Source organism: Coloeus monedula, assembly GCF_965178545.1.
Source record: "Coloeus monedula genome assembly, chromosome: 21".
In the NCBI taxonomy this organism is placed as follows: domain Eukaryota; kingdom Metazoa; phylum Chordata; class Aves; order Passeriformes; family Corvidae; genus Coloeus; species Coloeus monedula.
The window spans coordinates 8158472-8186454 of NC_138801.1; the positions used below are offsets into that span (position 1 = coordinate 8158472).

The window sequence follows — 27983 nt, forward strand, 5'->3', positions numbered from 1 at the left end:
GAAACACTGATCAGCTGCATCTTGATAAGCAGCATCATCTTGATAAGTTCAAGCACACAAATCCTACAGAGTGAACAGGACGTGTTTGGGCTGCTTTCAAAGTCATACCCAACAAAAACCAGCAAGCACATGGCATAGGCTGTTATACACCACACTGGGAAAGGACAAGAAATACATGCAGATGGACATCCACAGAAAAAGGACATTCAGAAAGCTTCCTGCCCCCTCACAGGCACACTTCCTAACAACTCATTGCACTGTGGAATGATTTCTCTCCCAGCCAAAGTGTGGATCCATACTTGGAGCTCTCTCAACCAGCCCTCAGACAGCTCCAAGCAGTGGACAGAGCCCACTCTTCCCCGCTTTGAGACACAAGGCTTGGTGAGTTAAAGACAGACATTTCCATCCTTCAGTTCTCAAAGGCCAAGGGCTGCAGGGACACCCCTCAACCAAAAACAAAATCATTGCAGCTTTCAGCACCAAATGGCCTTTCTACTATCAGCACATAGAAAACAATCCTTCCCCAGAGCCTCCACTTCCAAAAGCCTAAAGGAAAATCATAAATCTCTGACAGTTCAGTCCTTGTGAAAAGACTAAATATCCCCTTACCTCACCCCTGCACCCTCACCCTCCCCTCACTACAACCAAATAACATCTTCTGCTTCTGACTAAGTTGCTCAAGAGCCATCTGTTAACAATCACTCATTAACAGTGCAGTCTTGTCTAGTATCAACAGAGCAAAGGTTACAGGAGCATTCACTGTATTTTTCCTCCCCTCTCCCAGCATCCACCTTCCCCCCTTCTCCTCACACCCTGCCCCTCTCCACCTCCTCCCCCTGTAAAAAAACTCTTCTGATGGGAAAGTTAAAAACATTTAAACGGGCCTTTTTTCTGCATGCTGGTATTTTGCTAGGGACTCTGAGCTCCCCCTTTTCCTGTTTCCTTTGGAAGAGAGATCCCAGGGTTCGGAAGGTAATGTGTTTATTCATCTGTAGGGCGCACTCGGTTCAAAACCTTTTCAAGACCAGCTTCTGGTTTATACTGCTACATCTGATCACGAGAAAGGAGAGGAGGAGAACCAGGCAAGGAAAAAACAAATGTGCTAAAAAAAATGACATTTGCTGGGATGGATATTTACCCGAGGAACTTGTGATATGAGAGCCAAAGCTACCAATAACCTTCTGGAGTCTGTTTTTGAAGTGTTTTTAAGGTTTTTTTTCTTTATGGAATAAATACTTTTACAAAGCATTCATTTTCAGATGGATGAGAGCCTATAAAAGTCTGTATTTTTATGAATTTCAAATGAAGGTATTGTCCAACAATAGTGGGTGGATAATACTGCAATGAATAAGAAGGCAGCTGGCAAGACAAGTCCCTCTCCCAAATAAGTCATAAAAAATCTCAGCTTATTGTAATGAGACCATTAGAGCCGATCAGGCATTTTGTAAGAGAGTTTCTGCCTGCCAAGAAATGCCAACATGGTGAGAGAAGAAAAAGTGATGCAGAAATGGGCTTGTCCCAGTGAATCCCTCTGAGACTCCGCATGTCTTCAATATGGCCAGGGGAACCCCAGGGACTCCCTGGGCTGTTTTGACTGAGGCACAGAAGGACAACTCATCCCTGCCACAATCCCCACCATCTCCAGTCTCCTTTGCCATCCGGTGACCAAATCCTCCAGGTCTGTGGATCACAAAGCAACTGCACACACAGAAGCTGCTCCACCTGTTTCTTCAGGCATCCAAGATCCCCACGCTTGGATAGACAGCTGGAAGTCCTGGAACAGGTCTCCAGTTCCAGGGAAGTCCACCATACAGTCTTTAAGGGTCAAGAATTTTTGCCCTTTACACTGACCGGGGCTAGAAGTATTCCCCCAAAGAACTAATAAATTACTGTGGGAGGGAAATCCAGTTTCCCAGCCAACATTTAAAGAACATCTTCCTCTCTCTGAAGTGCTGCATGATGCTGGTGATTGGCCTCAGCTGAGCATGAGGAGCTGCTGGAGGAATACTACAGAACTGTAGCAATCCTCCCTTGCCTTTGAGCCTTTAAACCCTGATGTGATGCAATGTGTCTTGAGTTGGGCTCAAACAGCTGCCATCAATTCAAGATTTACAGGGAGCCAAAGGAGGGCAGAAAAAGAAAAAATCCAGTGACAATAGGGACACCACTGAACAAACCAGTATGAAAGCTGCTCAACTAAAACACTCTACTATTCCAGTTCCATGCATTTTCTAGTTTAGGGCAAAGGTCATTACCCAATCCTTATGCCACGTACAGTATTCTTTTCTCAAACTTTTACTATTGCAGACATCCAACTCTTGATGAAAAGATGGATTGAGCATGAGCCTTTCAGCAGCAAGAGTTGTTTTATTCTTAAAAGAAAGGAAAAAATGTAAAAAAAGGGACAAGAAACCCACACTCCCTTGTGCTGGGATAAGAAACCCAACTCCCTTGCAAGTTGTACCAGTTCTTTATGACCCTCTTTTGCTTGAATGCTTACTTATTTTCCCAATCCTTCATTTTACTTTTGGTGTTGGACTGAGGATCCTCTGGCTAAGGGAGTGTCACTTTTCCGTTTTGTCCCCGGCACAATGAAACTAATTTCAGCTGGGACACTGGATGTCATAATGAAAGAATTTATTGCTTCTTCTATGACAACTAATAAGGGCAAAGCCATTGGTAGAGGGACATGTGAAATAATTGCCAGAACTTCTGAAAACTGAATAATTTGATGTTTTCACAATTTATTTCAATTTAGTAAAAGGTTCCATAGCCATGAGTTATTTCTCAGACATAATTAAGAACATTTTAAACAAGAAGAGGCCTCTTTTACCCCAAAGGAGGCTGGTTTTGAGCAAAATCATGCCACATAATGGTTGACACTCCAAATTTCAAGTCAGCTGTGACCACAACGAACATTTACATGAAAAATATACAGAGTTTAGATTCTCATTTACACTGAGAATTCTTTACAATGATGTGGTAAAGGACATTTTTAGCTACTTAATATCTCTTTACCAACCAAAGAGGCCTCATGGTAAATGAGACTCAAGCCAATGACTGTAAAACCACAATTTGGCGAATGTGCCTGAAGTTTCTGAGCCAAGAAATGGTGTGAAATAAAACTGATGTTTGTTTTCCCCACAGCACTTAGATTAAAAAAATATGTACAAGTTTCATACAGCAGCAAACAGTTTTCTTCACTTCTGCTTGCCCTGAGTTGCTAGAAAGGGATGGAGCTCCAGCTGAGGAGAACACTGACAGCCCTTCTTACTGCTTAGCCTGAATGATTTTTCCCTTGTAAAGCTCTTGTTCCTGAAGCCCAAGGGATTGAAACGGAATTTTATATTTAATTTAAAAAAAAAGGAAGAGGTGCTAATTCAGCTTTCCAGCAAGAGGCACTGGTAGCTTCCCTTCCCCACAAAGGAGTGAGTCACTTCTCAGAGGACTCTGGAGAAGTGCATGAACAGAGGAAGATGCCACCTTCCTTTATGCTTGGCCAGAGACAGACTTCAGTGGCCCACGAGGCTTCTTCCAGTCCCATGATGTTTGTCCCCTATAGGAAAAGTAAATTCCTAGGCATCAAAAGAGTGGGGAAAGCTGGAAAACTGAACTGCAGCTGCCCAAAGCCAAAAGCCAAACATGGAAAATGAGAAATACAATAATACAGTCTCCCTCTTTTTTTTTACAAGTGAAATCTCACTTCTCTGGTTACTGACCCACAACAGCTCCATCATCACTGTCCATCTGACCTTTTTCAGGACCCCCAAACCAATGCCAGCTTTTATGACCCACTTTGTTTTCAGGACTTTTCTGGGGACTGAAATAGAGCCACATCCTCATGTGGGCCCTGAGCACTGGGCAGGGTTTGGCAGCATGAACACAGCACAGAATATCAGCTGCTGAACTTGTGGGAGACAGTCCTGGGTGAGGACAGGAGGCATTGCTGCAACTGGGATGGGAGCAGAGGAACAGGAACTCACAGCTGGAGGCTGCTGGAGCCAGAAGTAGCCCTCTGTGGGCAGAGTTGGACAGAAGAGAGGCTGGAGTAGCCCATGCAAGCTGCTGTAACCCACTGTAATGTTATAAATAACATACTCCAGGGCCTCCCTTCCTCACTTCAGTGCCATTTCTTATGTCTGGATAACAGCAATCTCTGCAGCAACGAACGCAGCTATAGAACGAACGAAGAATTTCATTCTTTGTGCAGGAAAAGTTTCCTCACTTTGCTGAGCAATGGGAAGTGGGGGGAGGGAGAAGGGGGAGGGGAAAAGTAAAACTAAAAAAAAACCCCTTGTTATGGTTTCATTTCCAGGAGGGTGAGGTGGGGGAAGGGGAAGAGGGAGGTCAGTTTGACTTTGAACACATCAGGTGCTGGGGAGCCATCAGAGCTGCACCAGGCAGAATGGAAAACAGTGCCCTGCACTTCTGAAAGTTGGCTGTGCCTGTTTTGCTGGGAGACTCCAACCAGAGGTGACAGGACTCAGTTATGAAAGGGGAATTTAGGTCAACAATCAAAGCTGCAGTCAGGGGGCCCAAGAACAGGGAGCTAAAGGTTGGGGCTGTTTTTTCCTTTAGCATGCTTTAATCGTTTAGTATCAAAGCGCAGAAGAACGCTTGAAAGAGCAAATATTCTACAGGAACCTATAGAAAGCTTTTATCTGTCCAGAGGAAAATAATTAAAACCGACAGATTTGGGTTAAGTATCCCCATGTTCCATGCAATTGGATAAGTCAGTGAAGATCCACTGGAGCAGTTCTTGAGTTCTGCACTGGATATTTCATCGTATGACGTTGAACCCAATATAGTTTTACAAAGGGGAGGAATAGTCTCTCCTTTCCTTTGCCGTGCTTCCCCCAGCCCCTGCTTCCTTCCACAATAGTTAAATAATTCAAAGTCCAGAGTACTTAAGGCAACGTCTCTGTCTATACCATTTCCAACACAGCTAAGAGGCCTCCTGAGGTCACCCCCTGAGACAAGGAGCGGTTCAAGAAAACCACCTGAGGCTTGCTCAGGTGGCAATGTACTACTTAAAGAGCAAAAAGGAGATGTTTGCTGCTGCTGTCAATCTAGCTGAATTCACACCAGATATTATCATTTACAAGCTATGCCAGAGGATTCAGATCTGAGACAGAAGGACAGAGATCTTTTTGTTCTGACTTGAAAGACAAGAACTTCATCGTGTAGAATACAGAGTCTAATACAGCCATGCCTAATTAACATTGAGAATTTAGCCCAAGGCTTTTTAATATCAAAATCTTTATATCAGTGTAATTTAGCATCAAATTAAGCATATATTCTGTACTGTTTCTCAAATTCCCAGTCACTCATTTACTCAGTGAGATACCTTGAAGTCTGAAAACAGGGAGGTGAGAATGACTAGAACAGCAAGACATGAATTTATAGAGGCTGGTTAGTTATGAACATTACATCAATCCTTCCCTTTTGATAACAAAATCATGTGGGCTGCAAGAGAGCAGCCACTGGCATGGGCAATCATGTTAGTGACACTCCACTGAGCCTATTGTGGGAATACACCCGCTAACAGTATAGAAGAGCTTACTGCAAATACATCTGGTAGGCTGGGCTTAGTGAGAAATTACAGATTGTGAGGGTTTTGAGGTGTAAGTGAACACACAGCACTGTAACCACAGGGCAGAGGAGGAGCCGAGTCCTCGCAGGGTTATGACAGGGCCAGCCCTGGGCTGAGTATGACTTTTCCAAGGGCTCCTTCATCTACAGCCTCAGCGTAAACAAGGGTTAGTGGGAAGGTTTGCCCCTTATCTAGATCTCCTTAAGCATTTCACAATAAAGCTGCAGGAGCAGTGGAGACTGGTGCTTGGTGAATAAACTGTTTATGATCTAATAACCAGCTTTAGGCGGCCTTTTAGATGGACAGAAAAATGCACATCCTTTGCAAGGGTCAAACCTCAGTCCCCGCTATGAAGTCTGGGATCACGGGAACATTCCAGACAAGGGTAAGGATATTGCAATATCTGCAAAACTATTTATTTCTCCTGCCTCGTTCTTAGAAACAACTGAATATTTTTGGATGAGGCTTGGAAAAACCAGTATGTGTCCATGTTATTAGAGAGGATTTTAACACACACAAGCACAGCAACAGTGAAGATAGTAGGGACAGGCTTCTCTTGGATCCTACTTAAAGTCAAACTCTGATGTTCCATCAGGGAATCACTGCTGTATGTCACAAATATGGGAGACTTTGCATCCAGATTGATTCAGACAAGAATTCAGATTTTTGGCTGCCAATTTTAGACACTCTATTGTAGCCTGCTTATTAAAAAGTTGAGTTTAGTGTTTATGAAAACCCAAATATCCTTCGAATATGAGGAGTGGAAAGCCCTCAGTAAGTTTGTTGGTTTGGTTGAAAGGGATCCTCACACACCTCTGAACTCCCAAGCTTATCTGTGCTCACTGCTCAGCAGAACCAGATTACAAATTAACCCTCCCGTTGTACCCAAGGCAGCTGATTCACCTCCAGAGAAACCCAGCATTAACACCATTCCCACTTGAAAAGCAGGTGTTGCAAAACACATGGATACACATCAGGAGGAATGCATGGAAACCATCCATCCTTCACAGACACATGCACAGCACACACAAACCTGAGAAAAAGGATGTTAAGATAAAGGCACAGCAGCAAAAGGGTCACTGGACTCACACAGATGAAGGTACCCAGCAACGTTTGGTGGAACAAAAGTCACCTCTGCTTCCACATCTTCTCTTCCTCCCTGCACTGTTTGCCAAGCACTGATTAGCTATCAAAGCTCTACAGAGAAATTTACTCTTGCTCACACAGGGTGGCTTTCCTCCCCTTTGTAAGAGTTAATGCTTGAGAGCAACCACAGAGTATCTTCTGTGGAAAGAACAGACACGTAAGTACCACAGCTTCCAGGCAATCTAAATGATAAAGTGATATTTCTGGGCTCCTTTTAGAAAACAGCAGAGAGAATTGATCATAAACTGGGTCAAGATAGGTCAGCATACCTCAGAGCAGATCAGATGGCCAGAGCATCCCAGGAGGAAATATTCTCCTGGAAGGATTATTAGGGGCACATCTGTGCCATCAGATGACCGTGCACAATACCCATCAGCTCACGGGGAGTTCAATATGGCATTTCCTTTCAAAATGTGCTTTGTGTCTGACAAGCAGTGCAAGTCAATCAGCTGCGGCAGCGCCTGAGCCCGGAGTGGGGCTGGAAAAATGCCCGACACGCTGCCCTGGACGGCCACAAACACAGGGCTGGGAGAAGCAGAGCTCTGCATATGAGATGGCTTGTGGTGCTGATCAAAACACACAGCCAGGATTAAAGGGGGGACAACAACACAGCTTGTTTTGCTTTTTAGAATTCCCTTGTCTCTGACCTTTACAGCAGCTTTAGGGCAGTGCTGGAACCAGCTGAGCAGTTACTACTCCCAGCTGCAGCCAGGAGAGCTTTTACACCATTGCACAATGCATGTGTGTTTGCAGGGGGGAGGTTAGGGCTGGAGAACAAAGGAGGAAATCTAGTGGCACCTAAATCAAACATTATGATCAATGAGGGAGTGGGAAGAGAACCTGGGGAGCAGGGACAACCTTACAACCTTTCCAGGATCAGACAGATGGCCAACATCCACATTATTACAGAAACAAAACAAAAACAAAAAATTCCATGAATGCAAACTAGGGCACCCTGCGAGGAGACTGTAAAAATCACATCATGATAGCTTAGACTTGTCTTTGTAATTGAGGGGCATTTCCACATGAAACAGTTCTAGTTATTTAATTGGATTTTGAGAACATTCTTGGGCAGACACTTTGTGAGTGCAAAACTGAGTAGTTCCAGTGCATTTACACTGATTTATACCCTGCAAGGGTTTTGCCTCTGCAAAAATTAAATATCTTATTGTAAAAATATCTTAGATCTTATCCAGACTCAAATATTGCATCTGGCTTTCCCATATGACTGCATCTTTCCTGTACTAAGGCATTTATCAACCTTCAAAGAACTGACTCCAAAACAATCCACAGAGGAGGAGGCTGCAACAGCAGTGGGGAGAAGGGAGCTGCTCGTGCCTGTTTTCTGCTGTCATTTATGAAAGGGATCTGGGCCTTCACTAATCCTGACTATTTCATGCCTCAAATTCCCTGCTCCATACTTGCACACAAGTTCCAAACCCATACACAAACCACAGAGATATTTCTGCTTTCTAGGAAACGTCCTGCTGAAAAAAACCTGCCTCTCTAACATGATACAACTATTATAGCATGCATTCCAGATAGGCTGGAGTCACCACATACTAACCTAAGTATATAATTTTAGAGCTTTATTATTCTGCTCGGTTAGAATCCAATTTCATTTGTTTTGGTATGATTTTCCTCCTGGAAATACCTGAGCCTGTGTTTCTGCTCTACAAATACCAGTGATCACTTGATCTGTGAGCACAAATAAATAGACATCTAAAAGAAAATTCTCACACAGATGCTCATGGTGTCTTAGAAGTGCACAGAAACAAATTCACACCTATTAAACCGAAGACTGTAGCTGTGAAAATTCAGCCTTTAGTTCTTAAAGGACAAGATGGGACAGCGATGGGCAAACCTCCAAAAGGTCATAATTCTGCTTCGCTTTCCATAAGTGTTGCCAAAGCCAAATCCTTCTCTAAAGTAATTGACCTTCTCAAGTCTGCAGAACTGGGAGAAAAATGTAAAAGAAACAAGCTACCTTGGAAGATTTTTGGCAATTCTTGTATTTAGCTGAGCAGCAGGAAATATCATATGTCCAGCCTTTCTTATGTTATTTCAGCCCTTCTACTTCTGGTTAAATTTGGAAGCAGAGCAATGAAGACTAACAAAATACCATGTACAGGCACGATTTTCTCTGTGCAGGGGCCTATATATACATGTGCACATGGCTTGGAGGGAGCAGACTGGGGCATTTGGAGCACTTGGCTTAAATTTGAGTTTTGAGGAACAGTCTCCAGCTGGGGATGGATCAAATGAAATTAAATCCTGTCTCAGAACACTAATTACCTTCGACAGGTTTTTGGTCAGTGTTTTCTGTTTGCAACTCAGCTAAACTCACAGCAATAGGTCATTCCAGCATCCTTCATGCCCTTCTGGACTGCTGTTCTGCCCTGAGACTGAGGCAGACCACCCAGCAAGGGGATGACAAGCTAAAGTCACCCCCAGCTTATTCTCTGCTTTCTCATCCACTTTGTTTTTAAGGGTCTGATCTGTTGGCTTCACAGTCCTGACATTGTCAATGGTCCAGCTTCCAGAGGGAAACCTTGATTTTGCTCCCCAAAGTCTGTATTCTGGAGGTAAATTCTTGGCATCATTGAGGTCAACAGTGAAACTCTCACTAACTTCAATGAGAAAAGATTTCAATCTTGTTTTTCAGGTGGTTTTCCAACAGTGCACTGGACTGTTTCAAAAGGGAGAAGTCAAGTCATTGCTCAGCACATCATTCTGGAAAAAGGTGACAATATCTAAACAGGATTAAAAATATCATATGAGACAGAGCCTCACAATTCAACTACAGCGGTGGTGAGGAAAGCCTACAATGACCTGTAAATATTGTGGAGACCAGAAATATCCTAGCAGCATCAAGGAGACCCCACAGAAACTAAAAAGAGAGAAATTAAAAGATTTGAAATTGGCATCTTAGTGCTGCTTGTGCTTTACTGTTGGCTTCAACCATTTTTTCAGTAATAGCTGAAAAACCCAGAATACTCTGACATTGGAAGATCTTAGACCCAATATGGGTGACCACTGAATTAATTCCTCTTTAAAGACCATGTAGTTTGGAAAAACTATTAGCTCTACATTGAAAGCTATGGTGACAGATATTCCACCATTCCACTCAGAAAGGTTTTTCAATAACTGACTACTCACAGGGCTAAAACACTGCTAAAATACTCTGTTCTAAAGTTGCTTAGTCTCCGTTGGATCAATTGGATTTACTCATATCCTCTATTATTCATTTCCAACCCCCAATTATCAGTTTAACATCCCCAAAACACACGTTTAAAGATCATGGTGATCAAGTCACCTCCTAATCTTCTTGAGTCCAACACTTCAAGGCTTGTTACAAATCACATAATTATTGTTACTGCTAATTGTTTTGTCTCTAAATCCTCTTCCATACAATATCCTTCTTAAACTGCAGACACCAGAATGGGACAAAGTGCTTTGGCAGCAGCTACTCCAGTGTCATCACAGGGGTAACACAACCCCCCCAGTCCTGTTTAATATCTCCTTGTTTACCCAGCCAATCATGACTCCAAACCTTTGGCCACAGCCTCACATTGGCAGCTCACATTTACATGCTTTATCTATTCCAACAGGCAGTTGCTGCTCCACATTCAGCTTCCAGGTGAAAGATCCTTTCCCCCATCCATCCTTTGTGTGTGACCCGCCGCCCCTCTCTCTATATGAATGACTTCACATTTGGCTTTACTCTAATGCATAGTTTGCATGTTCTCAGCTTTTGAAAACACCCAACTGAGAGTCCTGTTTTGGTCATTGTTTACCACTCCCTGCATTCTGCAACATCTGCAAATTTTATCAGCACTGATTTTGTTTTCTTGCAGGTTGTTGACAGAAAATATTAACCAGTAAAGAGCCAAGATTGCATTGTGCTGAATAGGAGGGAATGTGGCCAGAGTCACACTGTTCAGGCAACAGCTCTGTTTTTCAGTGGGGGAGAATAAATACCTGTGATACTCATGAATACGAGCTTACACAAGTCAAGAGAAAAAAGATGGGACAAATAGATAAGTAGGAGATTGGCAAGATGTGCCCCTGTCTTTCTGTCTCTTTGGCACTCCACAATCTCAGTCTTCCCTTTACAGCAGCACAAGAACTCAGCACGACCCTGGCCAACCGGGCTTCTTGGCTGAACATTCCAACCTGTTGGTGCAAAGGAGTGGCATTTGTCATTTACAGCTTCATTCATGAAGCACTGCACTAATGGCATGTCCTCACCCTTATAAACAGTATCTATCTGCAGGCTGCTCAGAGCCATTATCCCACCTTTGGAGACACAAAGGACAGAGCTGAAGGCACCTCGCAGCAATTGCAGAGCAGCAACTAAAACCCCAAAGCAACCTGTGCACTTCTACTCTGCCACAGAACCAGCAGCTGGAATTAACAGGAGAGGGAGTCTGCTTCTCTCACACAGGAGTTGCATCACTGCTGAAACAAACACCCTTTCTTTCTCCCCAAGCATCTAATTTATCGCTGAAGGAAATCTCTGTTCTCTTTCCGAACGCACCAGCCAAAAAGAAACCTCTACCCTTTGCAAGAGCCTCTGTTTTCTCCTCTGCCAACTGGTCTCTGTCTCTGCTTTCCTTATAGAACATCTTGTTGCAATGCCCTTCTAGAGTAATGTTCACATAAACCCATGTGCCCGTTCCAGCTCGTCCTGTCACCAGTGTGTGACAAGTGTCAGAGAAACCCATAAAAGCCAGGCTGTTGGCTCGACAGGGCAAAGGACACCATGTGTTGAACACATTGACAGTTCTCAATAAATAACAGCCCTGCTGAACAGCTGGTTGGATTGCTCGGGTTTGGAAGAATGTTGGCCACATTGCCTACTTACGTGCGTCCTCCTCAGTGATGCACAGAAGATCCTGCGTGTGGGGAGCGGAAATACATCACTTCCAGAATATACCAAAGAAGAATAAAAAAAGAAAGTGTCTGAACACAAGTTAAAATCTTGACTCAAGGTTTATGGCCAATTTTGGACATACTGCAGAAGTGCAATAAAGTGTCGGTTTGTTGATATAGGTGCAAAAGATGTTCCTCCTGAGTGAGGGGAGAGATGGGCGGTGGTAGGAAGAGCTGTCCTAATCTCATTTCTTTCTTCTGTCTCTCTCATGGAATACTTAACTCCCATTTCATTCAGTCTGAGCCCTCTTACATCTGAGAGCACATAAACTGTTCATGGAACAGTTTGGCCTTCACAGTGTGAGGCAAAGCACAAGGTTTTGGCAAAAAGGCTTTTGCTTCTCTGACTCTACCATCAGTGTTTGAGGCTCAGAGAAGAGTTTGGACCAACATTCAGCCTCCTCCTGCTGCATGGTCTCTTCCTCCAGGAGTGCAAGTGCTCCCAGCCCACCTTTGCTGCCAAATCCCAGCCCTGCAGAAACCTCTGGAGAAGAAACACAGCCCCCTTGCTGTCTCATTTTGCCTCTGTGAGACGCAGCTGCTGTTGCTTCCCTCTCTGGCCTGTTTCATGGAGCTTGCAGGTGTTTGCAGATGGCCATTTCCCAGTAAAACTGGTGGTATGCTGATGTTTAAAACAAAATAAAATAAACCCCCAGTGCTACAGCGTCCAGTTGAAGACCACTGCTGTTTGAGCATTGCCTCTGCTGAGACACAGAACGTAAACAGTCTGTTTGATTAAACCATCCCTAGCAAAGAGGACTGCGGGGAATTACAGCCTTTCCCAGCAGAACATCCTCTGCACTTCAATAATTCAGAACTCCTCAAAGGGTAAGAATGAATCGCTCAACTTTCCTGCTAGGAGAAACTGTTGATAGTTACGCTGGAATTCTTGGAGGAAGCTCACCAGTATAAACCAGGTCCATTTCCACCACTGCCCCATCCTGCTCCTTTATTTAACCTGCTGGCAAGCAAAGGGGTTGTGCAACAACGGATAAACTCTGTCCATGCTGCAATGCAAAATGCTCATTTCTGATTATCTTCCCCCCGTTGGAATGGGAGGTGGAGAGACCACACTGGAATAGTCTTACAGATAAGACTTGACAGAAGATATTTGTTCAGTAAGAGAAACTGCTCTTTCAACAAAAAGCAATGGATAAGACTATTTTAAACGATCCCATTTTAAGGTATGGGGATTCTGCCAGCACTGGAGACCTTTTGTAGTACACTTCTAAAACTTCAAGGCTCTTAGAACTAAAAGTGGGACCACAACTTCCACATCTATTATATCTGTAAAAGCTTCCTTAGCCCCAATTTCCAAATACACTCCTTATGGAAGAGAAGGAGCCTGGAACAGTGACATGAGCACTGCATCAACACCACACCTCTGCCCAAGTGAGGAACCACAGCCCTGACCAGGCTGCTTCCCTTACTGCCAGAGCTTTCCTTTGTCTGATGATCTTCTTATGTATTTTGAGTGGCCAGAAAGACTTACTAGAGAATCCAATTTTCTCCTGAGAGGAAACAAACACCTAATCCACCCACCTAGTACCTGAGACCGAGGGGCAGTGCTAAAGACACAACCCAGGAGCAGCCACAAGAAAATGGACTATTTATTCAGTTGCCCCTGTGCTGTAAGAGGTTTGTGGGACCTCTGGAACGAGTCAAAAAACATTCTGTGTTTTCCAGCTGCCAGCACCATTACCGTGCTTCGCTCATGCCTGCGGTGACCACAGCCCTGTGTTACCCACTCCCCTGGGTCCTGCTCACTCCTACCTCCTTAAGGGGTGGCTCTGTGAGAATAATGTGCAACACCAGATGTATCATCAGCCCTGTGCTCAGACTATAGTGGACAATTATCCTTTGGGCTATTTTAGTCCTTTTACAGCCTTTGCGCAACTCAAGAGCAACAGTTTTGCCAGGAGCCAGAATCTAGATTTTGATGCTAAAAAAACAACAACAACAAAGCAGACAAAATCTGTGGATTTACCAAGAAGAAAATCTACAGGGTTACTGAAGTCAATCTCCCTGTTCGGGGTTCCCAAATATTGTCCATGCTGATTTCAAAGCAAATTGAGACCGCAATTTTTCCCCACTTCTTTTATATTTTCCACGACGATGGGAAAAGATGAGGAAGACATAGAATTAGACAGACAGGCAAACATCTCATCAAAGAAACTCCTACAAACAGATGCAGGGTAGGAAACATCCAGCAACCCTGCTGGCTCTAGCCCGCAGCCCAGGCCTGGGTGCGTGGTTGATTTTCATTAACTAACTTTTCTTCCCGTGAACTTCCTCTGAGGGTGTTTGTTTATAAACAGAGGAGGAAATATTATTGCTGGAGATGGGACAGTACAGGCGGGGGTGAAGGAGTTTAGGCCACAAGCCTGGAGAGCAGAGTTCAGGAGTGTTTGTTGCCGGAAACACAAAGGGCTCACTGTAACACTGGTACATGGCCCAGTCCCGCAGTCTGGAGGGATTACGATATAGGTATATGCAGAAAATACTTCAAAAAGCAAAAACAACCCCACATTGTACAAATGTTTCCCACTGCATCACCATAACCATTACACACCCAAATAAAACCACCGACAGCGGTGACGGTAGTTGGAGGTTGTTCTCCACAACATCCACCTCTCAGCTTGGTCACTTTCCCCATTGCATGCCCTCTGTCTCTGCCCCAAATTCTACACATTCACAGGTCTGGAGCAGCCCCCCCGATTTCCTCTCCAAAGGAGTTACTCTAGGTTTACATTGGTGTGTTCAACAGCAGAATCTGGCTTATATTGCTCGCCCTTCCCTCTGCCAAGTATGTTTCAAAACCGTGTGTGTAATGCATTTAGTTAACATTTGCTTTTTCTCCCAGTACTCCTTTTCTCTCTGAACATCTCCATTCACGAGCTTCACAGGAGACTTCCAGTTCTTGTCTAGTTTACACTGAAAATAATTCTCATTAAATTATCACTGGTGAAAGGTGCTGTTTTGACCTCCGGGAGGCTGCTCTGTTTATCCACAAGACAGATGACATGTAAGACAGTAGTAATGCAAGCTCCAGATTTCAACTTTAGCACCTCACACTTTACAAGCACAGATGCTGCTGCATTCAGAAGAAACTCCCATGGATTGTAGGATGTGCATCCTCCCTGGTGATGCTCCCGACAGAAACACTGATTGCTTAGCCATGAGGGTGTGTACTGGGCAGTGATCCCTCCCCAAAAATCCTCTGGGGCCCCTTCTGCAACCTCTCACCGGGTCTGAATTTAACTATGGGGTAAATTAGTTGGTTTTGTCCTTGGTTTAATAACCTGAGGTATCCAGAGACAGATTTTCAGCAGTTGCAACTTCCATGTTTTACAAGCCGTTTCAGCAAGTCAATACAATAATCAATGTGCAGGCAGATAAAAAATATCAAAGTATTCCAATTTAAATAGGAGCACTCTGAACTAAGGGGCTTTGCTGATATTTGCTTTTCTCTCCCATTGTGGGCTGCACACTGTTCCATCTGAGAAATACAATCATTCATGTGGATTCCACCATCACCAGAGTGTCTGGCTCAGAGACATGAATTCCAGACCATCTGATTTTCTGCCATCTCCAAAGAGCTCATGTCACAAATGCCAAGTGCCTTCTTCCCCCAGCCCCTGTGTTGTCACCAGCCAGATGTCACCTGGCAGGTGCCAGACTCCATCACCACCACTGGCTCAGCACTGCCCTTATCCACTGAAGAACCACCAACAGCTACAAGGAAACATCCTACAGGAATTAGGGCATGGGAATTCACATGGAGAACAATCTCAGCTGAGGAATAACCATCATCATCCCTAAAAAACAATTATAAAAGGTAGCAAAAGGGCTGCTGCTGGGCTTGATTGCTGACTTTGTCACAGCACACCACCACAACCAGGACAAATCAGAGCATCCCTCCATTCCTCAGTTTCCCTGATTTTAAGGGATGTGTTCTCTCGCCCCTGAGATTTATCACCAGCAGCAGCAGGAAGTTTTGTGGCAAGATCAGGACTATAAAACCGTAATCTTGCTGCAATGCTAAAGGAAAATAACAGCACTAGGATACATTAGTACAGGAGAAAAAAAACTCCATTCAAAACTAAGAAACACTGGTAACAGCAAAGGCTTTTCCTTTCCATTTCTTTCCCTGTCTTGAATAAAACAAACAAAGTAATGGTGATAAAATCTGTTTCCTCAATCCAGTGGATGATCTTTGTGAATAGGTTTCCAACACTAACAGCAGAGAACAGACAAGGAAGAAAATGAAGGAGGAAAGGAGCCTGCAGCTGATGCTCGGTGTCAGGAACAGGGCTGCTCTTCTCCCAATTCCATGACGACAGGAGACTCCTGGGAATCAGATGAGGGAGGGGAAGATGGGTCAGAAGAGAGAAATCCATATGGGAAAGTGATTTAAAGCAAACAGAGAGACAATAAATTAGATAAGGCAAAGGAGGAAAAACACGACGGAGGGGAGGAAGGAGAAGAGATAAAAAAGCCCTAAATATCACCCAAAAGGAAGACTCGAGAGCCCACCAGGCCCCAGGAGGTGCCCAGCAGAGAACAGAGTGGTTTGTTTCTCTAGCACAGCAATTCTTTTGCTTTCATGAGCTGGTATCATATCTCTCAGCTGCTGCTTCACCAGGCCAATTCCAGATGCTTCTCAGTTTCAATTCCCCCTCGCTCCCTCTCTGTGAGAGCGACCGCTCGCTCCTTGTTTGTGCACGGCGAGGATGGATATTAAACAGAACAATATCAATAATTCCCGGAAAATAGGCAAGCCCATGAGCCTGGCTAAGCACACAAACACAGAGCCTGCTTACCCTCTGTTCCCACAGCGCTTCCAACACCAGTTGGCTGAAGCCACCAACCTGTGGCCACCCTCGGAGGGGACACCACCCTCCCGCAGCAAAGGAGATGGGAGAGGAGCAGGAAAGCAGCAACTGTGCAGAGCAGGAAGGAGGGAAAGCGGGGGAATCAAGGACACCAGAAAGCAGGGGAAAAACTGAGACTAGGATGGTGATAAGAGAGGGTGGAGGGATTGGACGGGAAAGTTGCACACTTACATCACCCTGCAGAACAGAAAATGGGAGAGTGGGTTTGGAATGGGCGAGATTTTAACATTAAAAAAATAAAAAAGGAAAAAAGGGAGGGAAAAGAAAAGAAGAATGGTTGAAAGAAACAGAGGCCAGTTTGAGATGTGGAGTATAGCAAAAGCAAATAAACATGTCTCCTTCCTCTGGCCAATTCCCCTCATGTTAGGGCTTCACAGTTTTTCTTCTCTCATATCTGAAGCAAAAAAGGCCAGCAAAATAAAGGATCCTGAAGCAAGGACCACAGACAGGTCCAGGCTATAGAGAAGAGGTACAGAAAACTCTCTGAAATCACAGCCTTTTCCAGACTCAGCCAAGCTCAGTGGTATTTTTCTTGACTAGGTTTCGGATGAAATCCATGCTTCCTGTGTAACCAGAAATCCAGCCCCATTCTACCAAGGCATAATAGACCTTCATTTATATTTGTTCACTTTAAAGTGTGATACATAAAGTACCCTCACTGTGCTGCCCAAACTTACGGATGTTCAACAGCCCTCAAATTGTTCTGATCACTGCCAGCAAGGATAGCAGAAAGCAAAATTCTGTGGTAAGATACTCACTCCTGTTCTCTTTTTACCTCACCTTTTTGAGTTCTGCTCTGCTCCTGATCAGAGTAAGAGTACTTTAACTTCATGGATGGCTCTGGGGAGAGTAAACTTTATAATAGGCACTAACATCAAATCAAAGCAGTTTACAAGATGTGCCACTTGTGTCAGAATATGTGGGGAAATAAACAAGCTGCTCCTCCTTGATCATTGGAGTTTAAATGCTCTATTGATCTGGGAAGAAAATCAAAGGTGCTTTGGAAATGGTGTGTGTGTGTGCATGCATGCTCACAGCAGAGAAAATGAAGAGAAATGTGGAGAGACAGAGAAAATAGCACAACAATCAAGTATTCCTTCCCCACAGAAAGGTGAAATAAAATCAAGAATCATATCCAGATGTCAGCAACCCCCAGGTGGGGAAATGGGCGCAGAAGAATTGAAGGGTGAGGTCAGGGGAAAGGTACAGCTTCATCTTCAGAAGCCTCTTTTTTGGGAAAACAAAGAAACAAAATGGGCAGCACAGCACCTGTGCCCAGAACAATGCATGAAGCAAATGCTCAGAACCCAAGAAACAGAAGAGTCCAATATATTTTGCATATATGAAATAAGATTGATATATCCTGACCATGTAAACAGTGCTAGATGAAAAATTTGGCAGTGTTGAGAGAGGAGGGTAAATGAAGAAAAAGATGATATTAAACTTGCTGATACACTTGAGAGAAAAAACATAGAGGATTTTGATCAAACAAGTGTTTTCTGATGCATTTTCTCAATAACCTGGAGTATAAGATGTAAAGAAGTAAAAATGCAATAAAGCAAAAGCGTTCATTCCTACTACAAGGGGATGTAGGAGCTGCCACACAGGCTAAGACCAGAGAAGGGTGGGAAATGTTTGATAAAATATTTTTCTCAGGAAAAGGGGAAATTAATCAAAACAGACTATCTGTGGGAAAGGATCAGTTTTGGCAAATATTCCAACTTAAAATTTCAATAGAAGTTTCATAACTGTCAAAACACCTGATTCATTTTAACTCTCTGAAAATAAGAAAGCTGATACCTTTTACCAGCCAATGTTTTTCTTTCTCATACTTAACAGTTTTCTAGACCAATGTTTTGGATTTTAGGTACTTAAGATGTTGTGGATCTGTCCTTCTCTTTTCCTGTCTTACATTAAAGTGGTGACTCTCGGTCTTAGCTAAAGAGCTTTGGTTTACAGTAGAGCACTGGGAAATCTGCTGTGGCCTGTGCTATATCAGAGCCTACAAAGTGGATTTTCTGTGAATGTTTGGACTAATTATCTGCTGTTATATCCCTGACACTGCAGGGGACTGAATTTGGCAACCCAGGTGGTCCCTTCTCTGCTTCTGCTCCTGTAATTTCTATTGGAGAAAAGAAAAGAGGACCTGAAAAAGCAACAGATAAAATTAGAAGCAAAACTATTATATGGGAGCATTTCAGCTGACCCCAGTCATGGAAGGGTTTATTTTTGTTTTTTCAATATGTCTTTTTGAGAAAACACACTATACGTTGGCTCTTTTTTTTTCCTGGCTCGGGCCAGCATGAAAATCCAATGTGAAAGCACTGGGTTGATCCTGTGGCCTTGAGAGCACCTAAACCCTGTTGGTCCTGCATGGTTCCTGCATTTTCATAGAATGGTTTGGGTTGGAAGGGACCTTTAAAAGTCATCTCATTCCACCCCCTGCCATGGGCAGGGACACCTTCCACTGTCCCAGGCTGCTCCAAGCCCTGTCCCACCTGGCCTTGGGCACTGCCAGGGATCCAGGGGCAGCCCCAGCTGCTCTGGGCACCCTGTGCCAGGGCCTGCCCACCCTCACAGGTGATTATTCCTTCCTAATATCTGATCTAAAACCACTCTGTTTCAGTGTGAAGCCTTTCCCTCTTGTCCTGGCATTCCCGGTCTCCGTCAGAAGTCCCTCTCCAGCTCTCTTGTAGCTCTCTTCAGGCCCTGCAAGGCCACACTGAGGTCACCCCAAAGCTTCTCCTCTCCAGGCTGAACAATCCCAGCTCTCCCAGCCTTTCCTCCCAGCAGAGCTGCTCCATCCCTCTGATCCCCCTGGAGCCTCCTCTGGCCTCTCTCCAGCAGCTCCAGGTCCTTCCTGTGCTGGGCCCCGGGGCTGGGGCAGCTCTGCAGGTGGGGTCTCACCTGAGCACAGGGGCACAGGGGCACAATCCCCCTGCCCTGCTGCCCACACTCCTCCTGACACACCCCAGGACACAATTGGTTTTCTGGGCTGCCAGGGCGTGAAACATTTTTGTGTTAAAGGTGCTTCTGGATGCATTGTGGCTTCACGTCTGTCATGACAGACAAGAGGCAGACCCAGGCTCCAAAGGAGGCATTTCTCCACCAAACATCCCTGCTCCCCTCAGCTGGCTGCCTGCAAACTGAGTCAGGCCCCAGTGACCAGCGAGGTGTCCACTGGCAGCTGGATCTCTGCTGTTCAATGTGCTCAGCCGAGGATCTCTCCCACCCTTGGCAAAGGTGAGCCGACTCAAAGCTCATGGAGCTGCCTCAGCAAACACCTGGGTCAGCTTTGCAAGCAGAGCCCTGTCCTGTTCTGCACTGGAAAGTGGCACCTACCTGTGTGGAGGGTCTGGATTAGGGTCCCCAGGGAGCCAGCATCAGTGAGATCCTCTGGGATTTGGGATTTGAGCTCATCCCTCCCCAGTCCTCTGTGTTGCTGGGGCTGACAGGGGACACCTGTGCTCAGTGCAGCCACAGCCTCAGCACCCCTCGGCCACCTACAAGCCCCTCCTGGCACCACATGAGGTGGGAGTGGGGACCTGGAGAGCAGCTCCAGCCTGATTCCCAGGATGCTCCAACCCCGCCCAGGGCTGGCTTTGGCAATGGCTTCGCGTGCAAAGGCTCTCCAAGGGCTTCCCCTCGCCCTCAGCAGCGAGCCTGCCCTGCACAGCTCTTCTCTGCACTCCTCCAGACATCTCCACAGGTCCCTGAGGACAGCCCTGCTCCTGCTCTTTCTCCAAACACCATTCTCTCCGCTTGCTTTCTGCCTCATGCAGGTTTTCCTAACCGAAACAGGCTGGCTCAAAATAAATCAGGCTAAAACGAAGCTTGGAGAGGCAAACTCAGCCTGGGACACAACTCCGTGCCTACAGGAGACAGCCATACATCATTTAGGAATCTAAATTTGCCATCCTTTACACACACAGTCAAATTACCCTCACTGTTTTATTACCATTTAATTAATTAGAACAGCCTACGTGTAAGTGCTTTAAGGGGGAAAAAGCCCCCAGCTTTCTTTTAACTGGGCTGTTCTGACTCTGGAGTGTAGCTGGTCAAAAGAATGAGACCAGATTAAATAGGAAATGTTATGGAAAGAAAAATCAGTTTCTGATTCTTGTGCCAGCTTCCACAGGCTGAAGGAAATGTGCTGTTCAAATGCAAATATTTAGTAAATGACTAAAAAGCTGTGAGGGTATTTTTTCAGTGACCTATGAGTCAAGCCATGTCCAGATCCATAGTCATGAAGTGGATAATCATTTGAACCCATCCACAGGGAAGCCAAACCCACACATCTGTGCAGGTGTTCCAGCTCCTGTCACTCCACTCTGCCCACCATGGCCAGCACCCTGGGACCTGGCACATGGCAGCACTAATTAAACAACAGAACTACAAGTTTTATATTTGACTTACTCCTTCATTGTAGTCCTTCATTACAGAACATGACTAGAAAATTCATACGATTGAAAGATAACAGGCTGTTGAAGATGAGAAAATGCCACGTTATCTACCTGCCAAGTGTTTTAATGCCAGTGAGACCCTGAGTAAACTCTCTGTTGAAAACATCCTCCAGTTCCCAGCACACCCAGCATGAGAATCAGCTCTGGAGATAGGACCCAGCTCACCAATTCTACCCGAAGTGTATTAAACCAATATCAGACTCCAAAACTTCAGAAGAAAACAAGTTAACTCCCCAAAGCAAACATATATTCTTTAACCCCGTGGGGGGACCAGACCTATGAAGTGTCAATTACAGATCCTTATAATTGCCCAATTACTGGACCCTGACACGTTTCTCAGTCTCTAACATGCAAAAGCTGTGGCTTTAAGTGAGCTCCACCGTGCTGATTTTGGCTTTTCTCTTCTTTTGGATTCTGCTGCAGTTTTATGTTCAAGGACCGAAGTTGGGAAAACATAGGCACTCCCTTACATATGAAGCTTTATTAAGCTGGGATCATGCTCCCTGTAGGCAGGCTGAGGAATAGAGAGACAGAGGAGAATGAAACCAAGAAGTAAAAAAACAAAACAAAACAAAAACAACAACAAACCCCAAACCAAAATACAAACAACTTTCACTCTTCAGAAGCAGGCACGCCTTCTTACTCCAGTTCCTGCTGCCGATCATTCATCCCGCTCCTCTCAGCTCCCAGCCAGTAAAGAGTCAACATCTCGCTCCTGTGAAAACATGAGCTACCCCATACACCAGAAAACACCCTGACAGGGACTCGGGAGGATCCTGTTTCTTAGGATGGGGTTGCGTTTTCACAGTGGAACTGAAATATCCTTGACTACAACAGCAGCAAGGTCAGCAGCGCTTTGAAGCCCCTTTTTTTGCACGGTGTGTGTGCATTACCTAACCGAGCACAGCCCCGCCTTAACCCTTTCCTGCACCAGCATCCACAGGCTCCGCGGGGGAAGGTGCCCGGAGCCGCCTGATTGATTCCATGTGCACATGTGCGTGTTTACAAGAGGGATGTGCTGTGCTGCGGGGTAGGTGCGCACATTCGAGCAGGGTTTGTCCAAGAACTCTGCGGCCCGGGAAGGGAGGGGGGCCGAGTGCGCAGGAGCCGGGAGCTGCCTCCGGGAGCCGCACGGCGGGAGCCGCTCCGAGCAGCGCAGCCCAGCCCCGACAGGGCTCCTGAGCTTTTGCGTAACGCAGATCAATGGGTCAGACTTCCAGTTTCCCAACAGCTTTCCCTCTGACAAATGCCAGAGCAGATATCAGTGGAGTCAAACAGGGCGGCAAAAACATCGCTGCCAAGCAGCGTGAAAATTGGCAGAGCCTGGCACCAGGACTGCCTCTCATCAGAGACAGGGCATGGCCCGGCACAATGACGAACCCACTTAACAGCGCTGTAAAATTAGCCATTTATGAAAACAAATTGAATACTGCAGCAGAGGGTGACGTAAGGAGAGTTGGCTCCAGACAGAAACTCCTGTAGCCTGGATTAGCAGAAGAACTCCGTTATGTCAGGGCTCAGGCGCAGAAGCTGATAACAACTTGGGTCCTACACGAGATTTTTAACAGACACAACAGGTTTCCCCTACAGGCACACATGGGACTCCTTCTGTACAACTTGCAGTAATTTCTTATATGCCAGCAGGGAGGGATGCAAGGGGAGCAGTCAGCATGGGCAGAAAGTGGGGGGCAGAAAGTAGGTGATGACACAAGAGCAACTCTGAAAAAGAGGTGTATCCCAGTCAATCCCACCCTTTTCCTCAGATCTGTACAGCTTCCCACTTCGCAACTGGGACGAAAGTTGGGGAGAAACTCACTTCTGGCACTGCCAGAAAATGTGCCCCAGTCCCTTCCCCTCCAAACACCCAGATGGGCTCTTGATTTCAGTGGGGTCCTACAGATGCAAACTCAACAGCACAACTGAGCTCCTCAGTCTGTCACATCCCAAAACAGTGAAAATGTGAAAGCCAAGGGTTTTGGCAGCCAGAACCCTTGATTTCCTCATTGAGGGAAGCGTAATCTCTCCCTAAGCTTGCTGCAGGTCTGGGAGGCTGTGGTGTGCAGAGGATACTCCAAGTGAGTTCCTCTTGGACCTCTTCCAGGTGTTTACACACAGAGCCAAACCTGACTCCTCTTCAAGAGTGCGTGCGAGGGGGGCAGGGGGAGCTTAAAAATAAAATAAAAATCACAAAGTCCTCCCAAGCCGAGCTGAAGCTCTACGGTGCAAAACTGGGGCATTTCTCTTCATTTTTCACAGTGGAATGTTATTTCCATGCATAAAATGGGTCAAGTGTTTTATACAGGCAACAACCCAACCTCCCCCATCCAATTAAAGTATTTTACTACAAATGATCTTTGTGTGTGTTTGTCTAGGTTCCCTGTTGTGAGAATTAGAGATACTTGCACCAAAGACAGACACGGGGTTCCAGGTGTTGGATTAAACACATTAAAAAATACACTGACCCTGTTTTGGTACTGACGAGATCTGTGTAAACCCAAAATTCTGCCTTTCCTAACTTGAAAGGGAAGCACTTTGAGCCCTGGGGTTTAAGTTAGGGTTGGAAACCAGAAGAGCAGAGTGTGAGAAAGCCAGGGGGGAATAAAGCAAGGAATAACGTGGTTCACCTATGAAATCACTGTTCTGAAGGCACACGGGACCAGCCCATGCCCGGCACCTCCTGCCCACCCCGGCAGCCCCGCACAAACCGCGTCCCCCTCCCCACAAGCGAGCGGAGCAGCTGGGATTAGGGAAAGTTAAGGAAAAGCACGGCTGAGTTCATCTCAGTTTTTGTTTTCCTCAGGACAAAGCAACTTTCTTGCGAGACAGCAGCCGCGCCGGTCAGGGATGGGGCAGCGCGGCCGGGAATGTGGCAGGAGGGAGGGTGGCAGGAGGGAGGGTGGCAGGAGGGAGGGTGGCAGGAGGGAGGGTGGCAGGAGGGAGGGTGGCAGGGGACAGGAGCGGGGCTGGCGGGGCAGCCGCGCCACCGGCACAGGCAGCGCTGCCTCCTGCTAGGAAGTGACTCCACTTAAAGGGAAAGGGGAAATCCTCCCTGTCTCTTTAAGGCATCCTAGGACATGGAAACTTTGTACTTTCAGGGAATCTCCTTGCCAAAAGAGCTGTAAAACATGTCTTCCCCCCGCCCCCCAATACTCGTTTCTCTTTCTGACTTGTTTCCTTTTTTTTCCTTCCTTTTTCTTTTTTTTTTTTTTTTTTTTTTTTTTTTTTTTTTAAGGGCATTTCCATTTTCTATGACTTCCTTCAGAGCAAAGATGGATGTGGCGACATTTATAAGGGTTTGTAACCCTCCGAAAAGGATCCGATTTCACGACAACTTCGCTGCACTTTATCACTAAAGCGGGGAAAGGGCGGGAGGTGGCGGGAGGGAGGGAGGGGGAGAGGGCGCGAACGCGGGGAGAGGGACCCAAATTCAGGATGGGCTCATAAAATTTAAATAAGAAAAGTGCAATACTCCTTGTTATTATCCAGCTCAGACAGCTTAGACTGGTAGCTGCTTTGAGTACTAAATGATTTTATAGGGCTGTTTGACCTTAGAATCATTGATGTTACACTTGCCATTTCTAAGGGGAGACAAAAATACTCCACACATCCTCTAGCTGCAGTGCGAGTCCCAGCCGTAGCTGAGTGTCGAGGGGTTGGGAACTTTATAAACTCATTTGATTCATTTGAGGTTTCACAATAGCCAAAAAGTTCCTTTATAGCTTTTTGGAAACCACATGCTAACACTGCATCTAAAGAGCTAACAGCGGAGTACACTAAAAAGCCAATAAAACCAAGGAAATCGTAGGGGAACCTTAGATATGCGTTTCTTTGCAGCCACACACCCGTCACATACATTTCTTTCCATACATACAAACAAGCCACTTTCAAATGCTCTACTTACAGTTTTCCAACCTGAAAATTAGACAAAACCCCACCGTAAGAGCTGACTCTTCTACCTGCACCTCAATCCGCGCACCCAGAGACACAGAAACTACCCCAGGGCACTGCCATTTCCCCTATGCAAAAGTTTACATAACTTTTCCTGCGAGCCTATACTTCCAGCCGGTCCGCAGAGCTCCGGGATCTCCCGGAATATCTGGCGGGGTGAAGGCAAGCCTAGCGTGTTCGCAGAGGCGCTGCCATCCCCCGTGTGCTGCGGGGCACTCCCGCGGGGCTGGGTGTGCACACCCCGCTCCCGGACACACGCACGCCTCCAGCCGCCTGCTCCGCCGGCTCCCGGCGCGGAGCGGGGATGCTGCACACAGGCACGGCCAGCTACCTACCTGCAATGACAGCCGGAGATCTCTGTCCTCCTTCGGCTTTCAGCCACACTTGCAAAGTGAAGGCATCTCGGGGCAGCTCAATGTCTGCCTTCAGCCGCAGCTGATCACCTTGGCCACTGAAATAGAGCGCCCTGCTCGGGGTAAGGGACTCCTCTTCGTCCTTTACCTCCCGCTGTTGCCTCCTGCGGGGGACATGCCCAGGCTCCAGCCCAGCAGTGGAGCGCCTTCCTCGGGCTAACCTGGTGGCACAGGTGCCCGGGGCAGTGTGGAGGAGCTGGCGGCTGTGCCTGGTGTCCCTTCGTGCCCTGCGGGAGCGCTCGTCCATCCCACATTCGGGTCCACTGGCTAGGGCTGTACAGAGAAGCGCAAGAGGCAGCAGCAAACTCCAGAGCTGCATTTCCAATCTTCCCCCCCCTTCTCCCCTGCAAATCCTCCCGATCTGCCAGCTTTGGGCTCCTCCTTGCCTTGACTTTCTTCTCTTGTTCACCCTTCTTGGTATTTGCTCTTTTTATAACCCTTCTCAGTTGCTTTTTCTTTTCTTTTTTTCTTTTTCTTTCTTTCTTTTTCCTGCTTATAGATTTTTTTTCTCCTTAAAACAAATAAAAATCAAATAAATCAAAACTCCTTCTTGGTTGAAATGTATTTCTCTGTTCTTCTCCTCTATCTGTCTTCTTCTCCTCTATTCCTCCACAGCTGGAATTCCTCTCTCTCTTCTTTTCTCTGCTGAATTTTCTTCCCTTTATTTTTTTCTTCTTAAAAAAAACACACACACACACTCACACACACACAAAACAAAACAAAAAACCAAAACAACCCCCCAGCTTTCTCCAGGACTCAGACCCACTGATTTCCCTCCCCCCAAAAGATGCTCTAATCTATTTATTTTTTTGGCCTCCTTTATAACATAAGCCACAACCCCCTCCTTCCCCCCAACCTCCCCCCCTCCCTTCTTCTCCACAAAATGAAAGAAAAGAGAAAAAGCCCCTCAGAAGATGAGTAAACAAGAATATGCTAATCTACTCTAGGGTGCTCCACCTTCCCAATTGAATGATTCCCATTAAAACTGCAGGGATCATGACTAATCAATCAGCTTGAAGGAGCAGATAGCTCCAGAGGTTCAAACACTTTTGCTGTTTTCCTTTTCCCCCCTTCTTTTCCTCTCTTCCTCTTTCCCCCTATCACTTCCCCCACCCTTATTTATTTTTTAAAGAAGACAATCAAGATGAATGGATCAATGTGACAAAAATCCTGCACCCCCCTTTTTGCAATCTCCCCAGCTTTCTTTCTCAGCCCAGTCCAAAACACACATTCCTATTTTTTTTTCTTGGCAAAAGAGAAAGCTATTTCTCCTCTCAGACTCCCCGTTGCACTTTGCTGGTAAACCTTATGCTCCTCTGCAGCACATAAAGAGTCTTGAAACTTGAGTCTCAGATATTTTTTTTTTAATTGCTTTCTTTCTTTCTCTCTTTTCCACTCTCTCTCTCTTTCTCTAATTCCTTCTTTTCCTCTTATTATTTTCTCAAAGTTATGCAATCAGCCAAGCTCCCCCTTTTGTGGTCCCCCTCAGTGCAGTTGTGTGCAGCTAATCCAAATGTTGCATCAAAGGTCCCCATCGAATCATCAGGAGCTAGAAGGAGAGAAGCTTTTTGAAGAACATTTGCCTTCCAGAAGCTGTAGCAACAGAGGAGGACTTGGTTTTGAGTGCTCCAAAGACTCCTGGGTTATTTTTTGGAAATAATAATTAAAAAAAAAAAAATTAAAAAAATCAATGATTAGTTTTATTGGTGGATTGAGTCAAAAAATCCTCTCTCAATATTTCTAATTTTTCAGCCTAAGGAATTCAGCTGCCCTGGTTTCCTTGGCTTAGTTGTAGCCACAGGTAAGCTCCTGGCTGCTTGCTGGTTTGTAGATCTCTGTTTCTGAGCTGGGACGTTTCTTTTTTTTTTTCCTCCTTTCTTTTTTTTTTTTTTTTAATATTTTTTTTCACTCTTGAAAGATCTCAAAAGCTCCCCCTGATGGCAACAAAAAGGATTTTTCTAAGTCCTTAATCAGTGGAAACGACTTGGCAGTGGCGCTCACCGAGTGTCCGGGCCACTACTCCCCTCTGAAGAAATCCAGTAAAACCAAGTGAAATAACACCAAACTCGGCCACAAACCCAACCTCTCACATCATCCTCTTCTTCCATCTCTAAACTGATGATTGCCACATCTTAATTTCCTATAAATTCTCAACAGGAATCACACACCAGAGTTTTCCTGGGGCCAGCATCTTTCTGCTTCTGCAGACTCCCCTGCCAGCACCACTTAGTTCTGACAACTTCCACTTCAAATATACATTGTAACACTAGTGAAAATCAATTTTTCCAATGAGAAACGGTTGTTGCACACTCACAAGTCTTCCAAAAGATGTTATTTTTAAGCTTCTTACTAATTGGAACACTCCACAATACACAATTGGCATTTTTGGGGATGCTGGGTTTGTCCATAAAGTCCCACCAGAAGTCGAGCAGAACCACAGCCTTACAGCCCCTCTCTATTCCCCAGCCCTTCCCTCCACCACAGCTCTTCTCACCAGAAAGACAAAATACTGGTGACATCTACAAAGTTTTTATACAAGACCTCCAAGCCATTAAGCCTCTCAACAACCACAAGGAAATCTTTAACTGGG

At 45.6% G+C, this 27983-nt stretch overlaps 1 protein-coding gene across 1 annotated transcript in view; it reads right to left on the reverse strand.

The window, feature by feature from the left end:
• Window positions 1-25712, reverse strand: part of PAPPA (pappalysin 1) — a gene marked incomplete at both ends in the record, with an annotated part of 174395 nt that extends 148683 nt beyond the window's left edge. The window contains one exon of the mRNA XM_082295308.1: window positions 25316-25712. Coding sequence (XP_082151434.1) covers window positions 25316-25712 — 397 coding nt within the window. The remainder of the gene's footprint in view (window positions 1-25315) is intronic.
• Between the last annotated feature and the right edge of the window lie 2271 nt (window positions 25713-27983).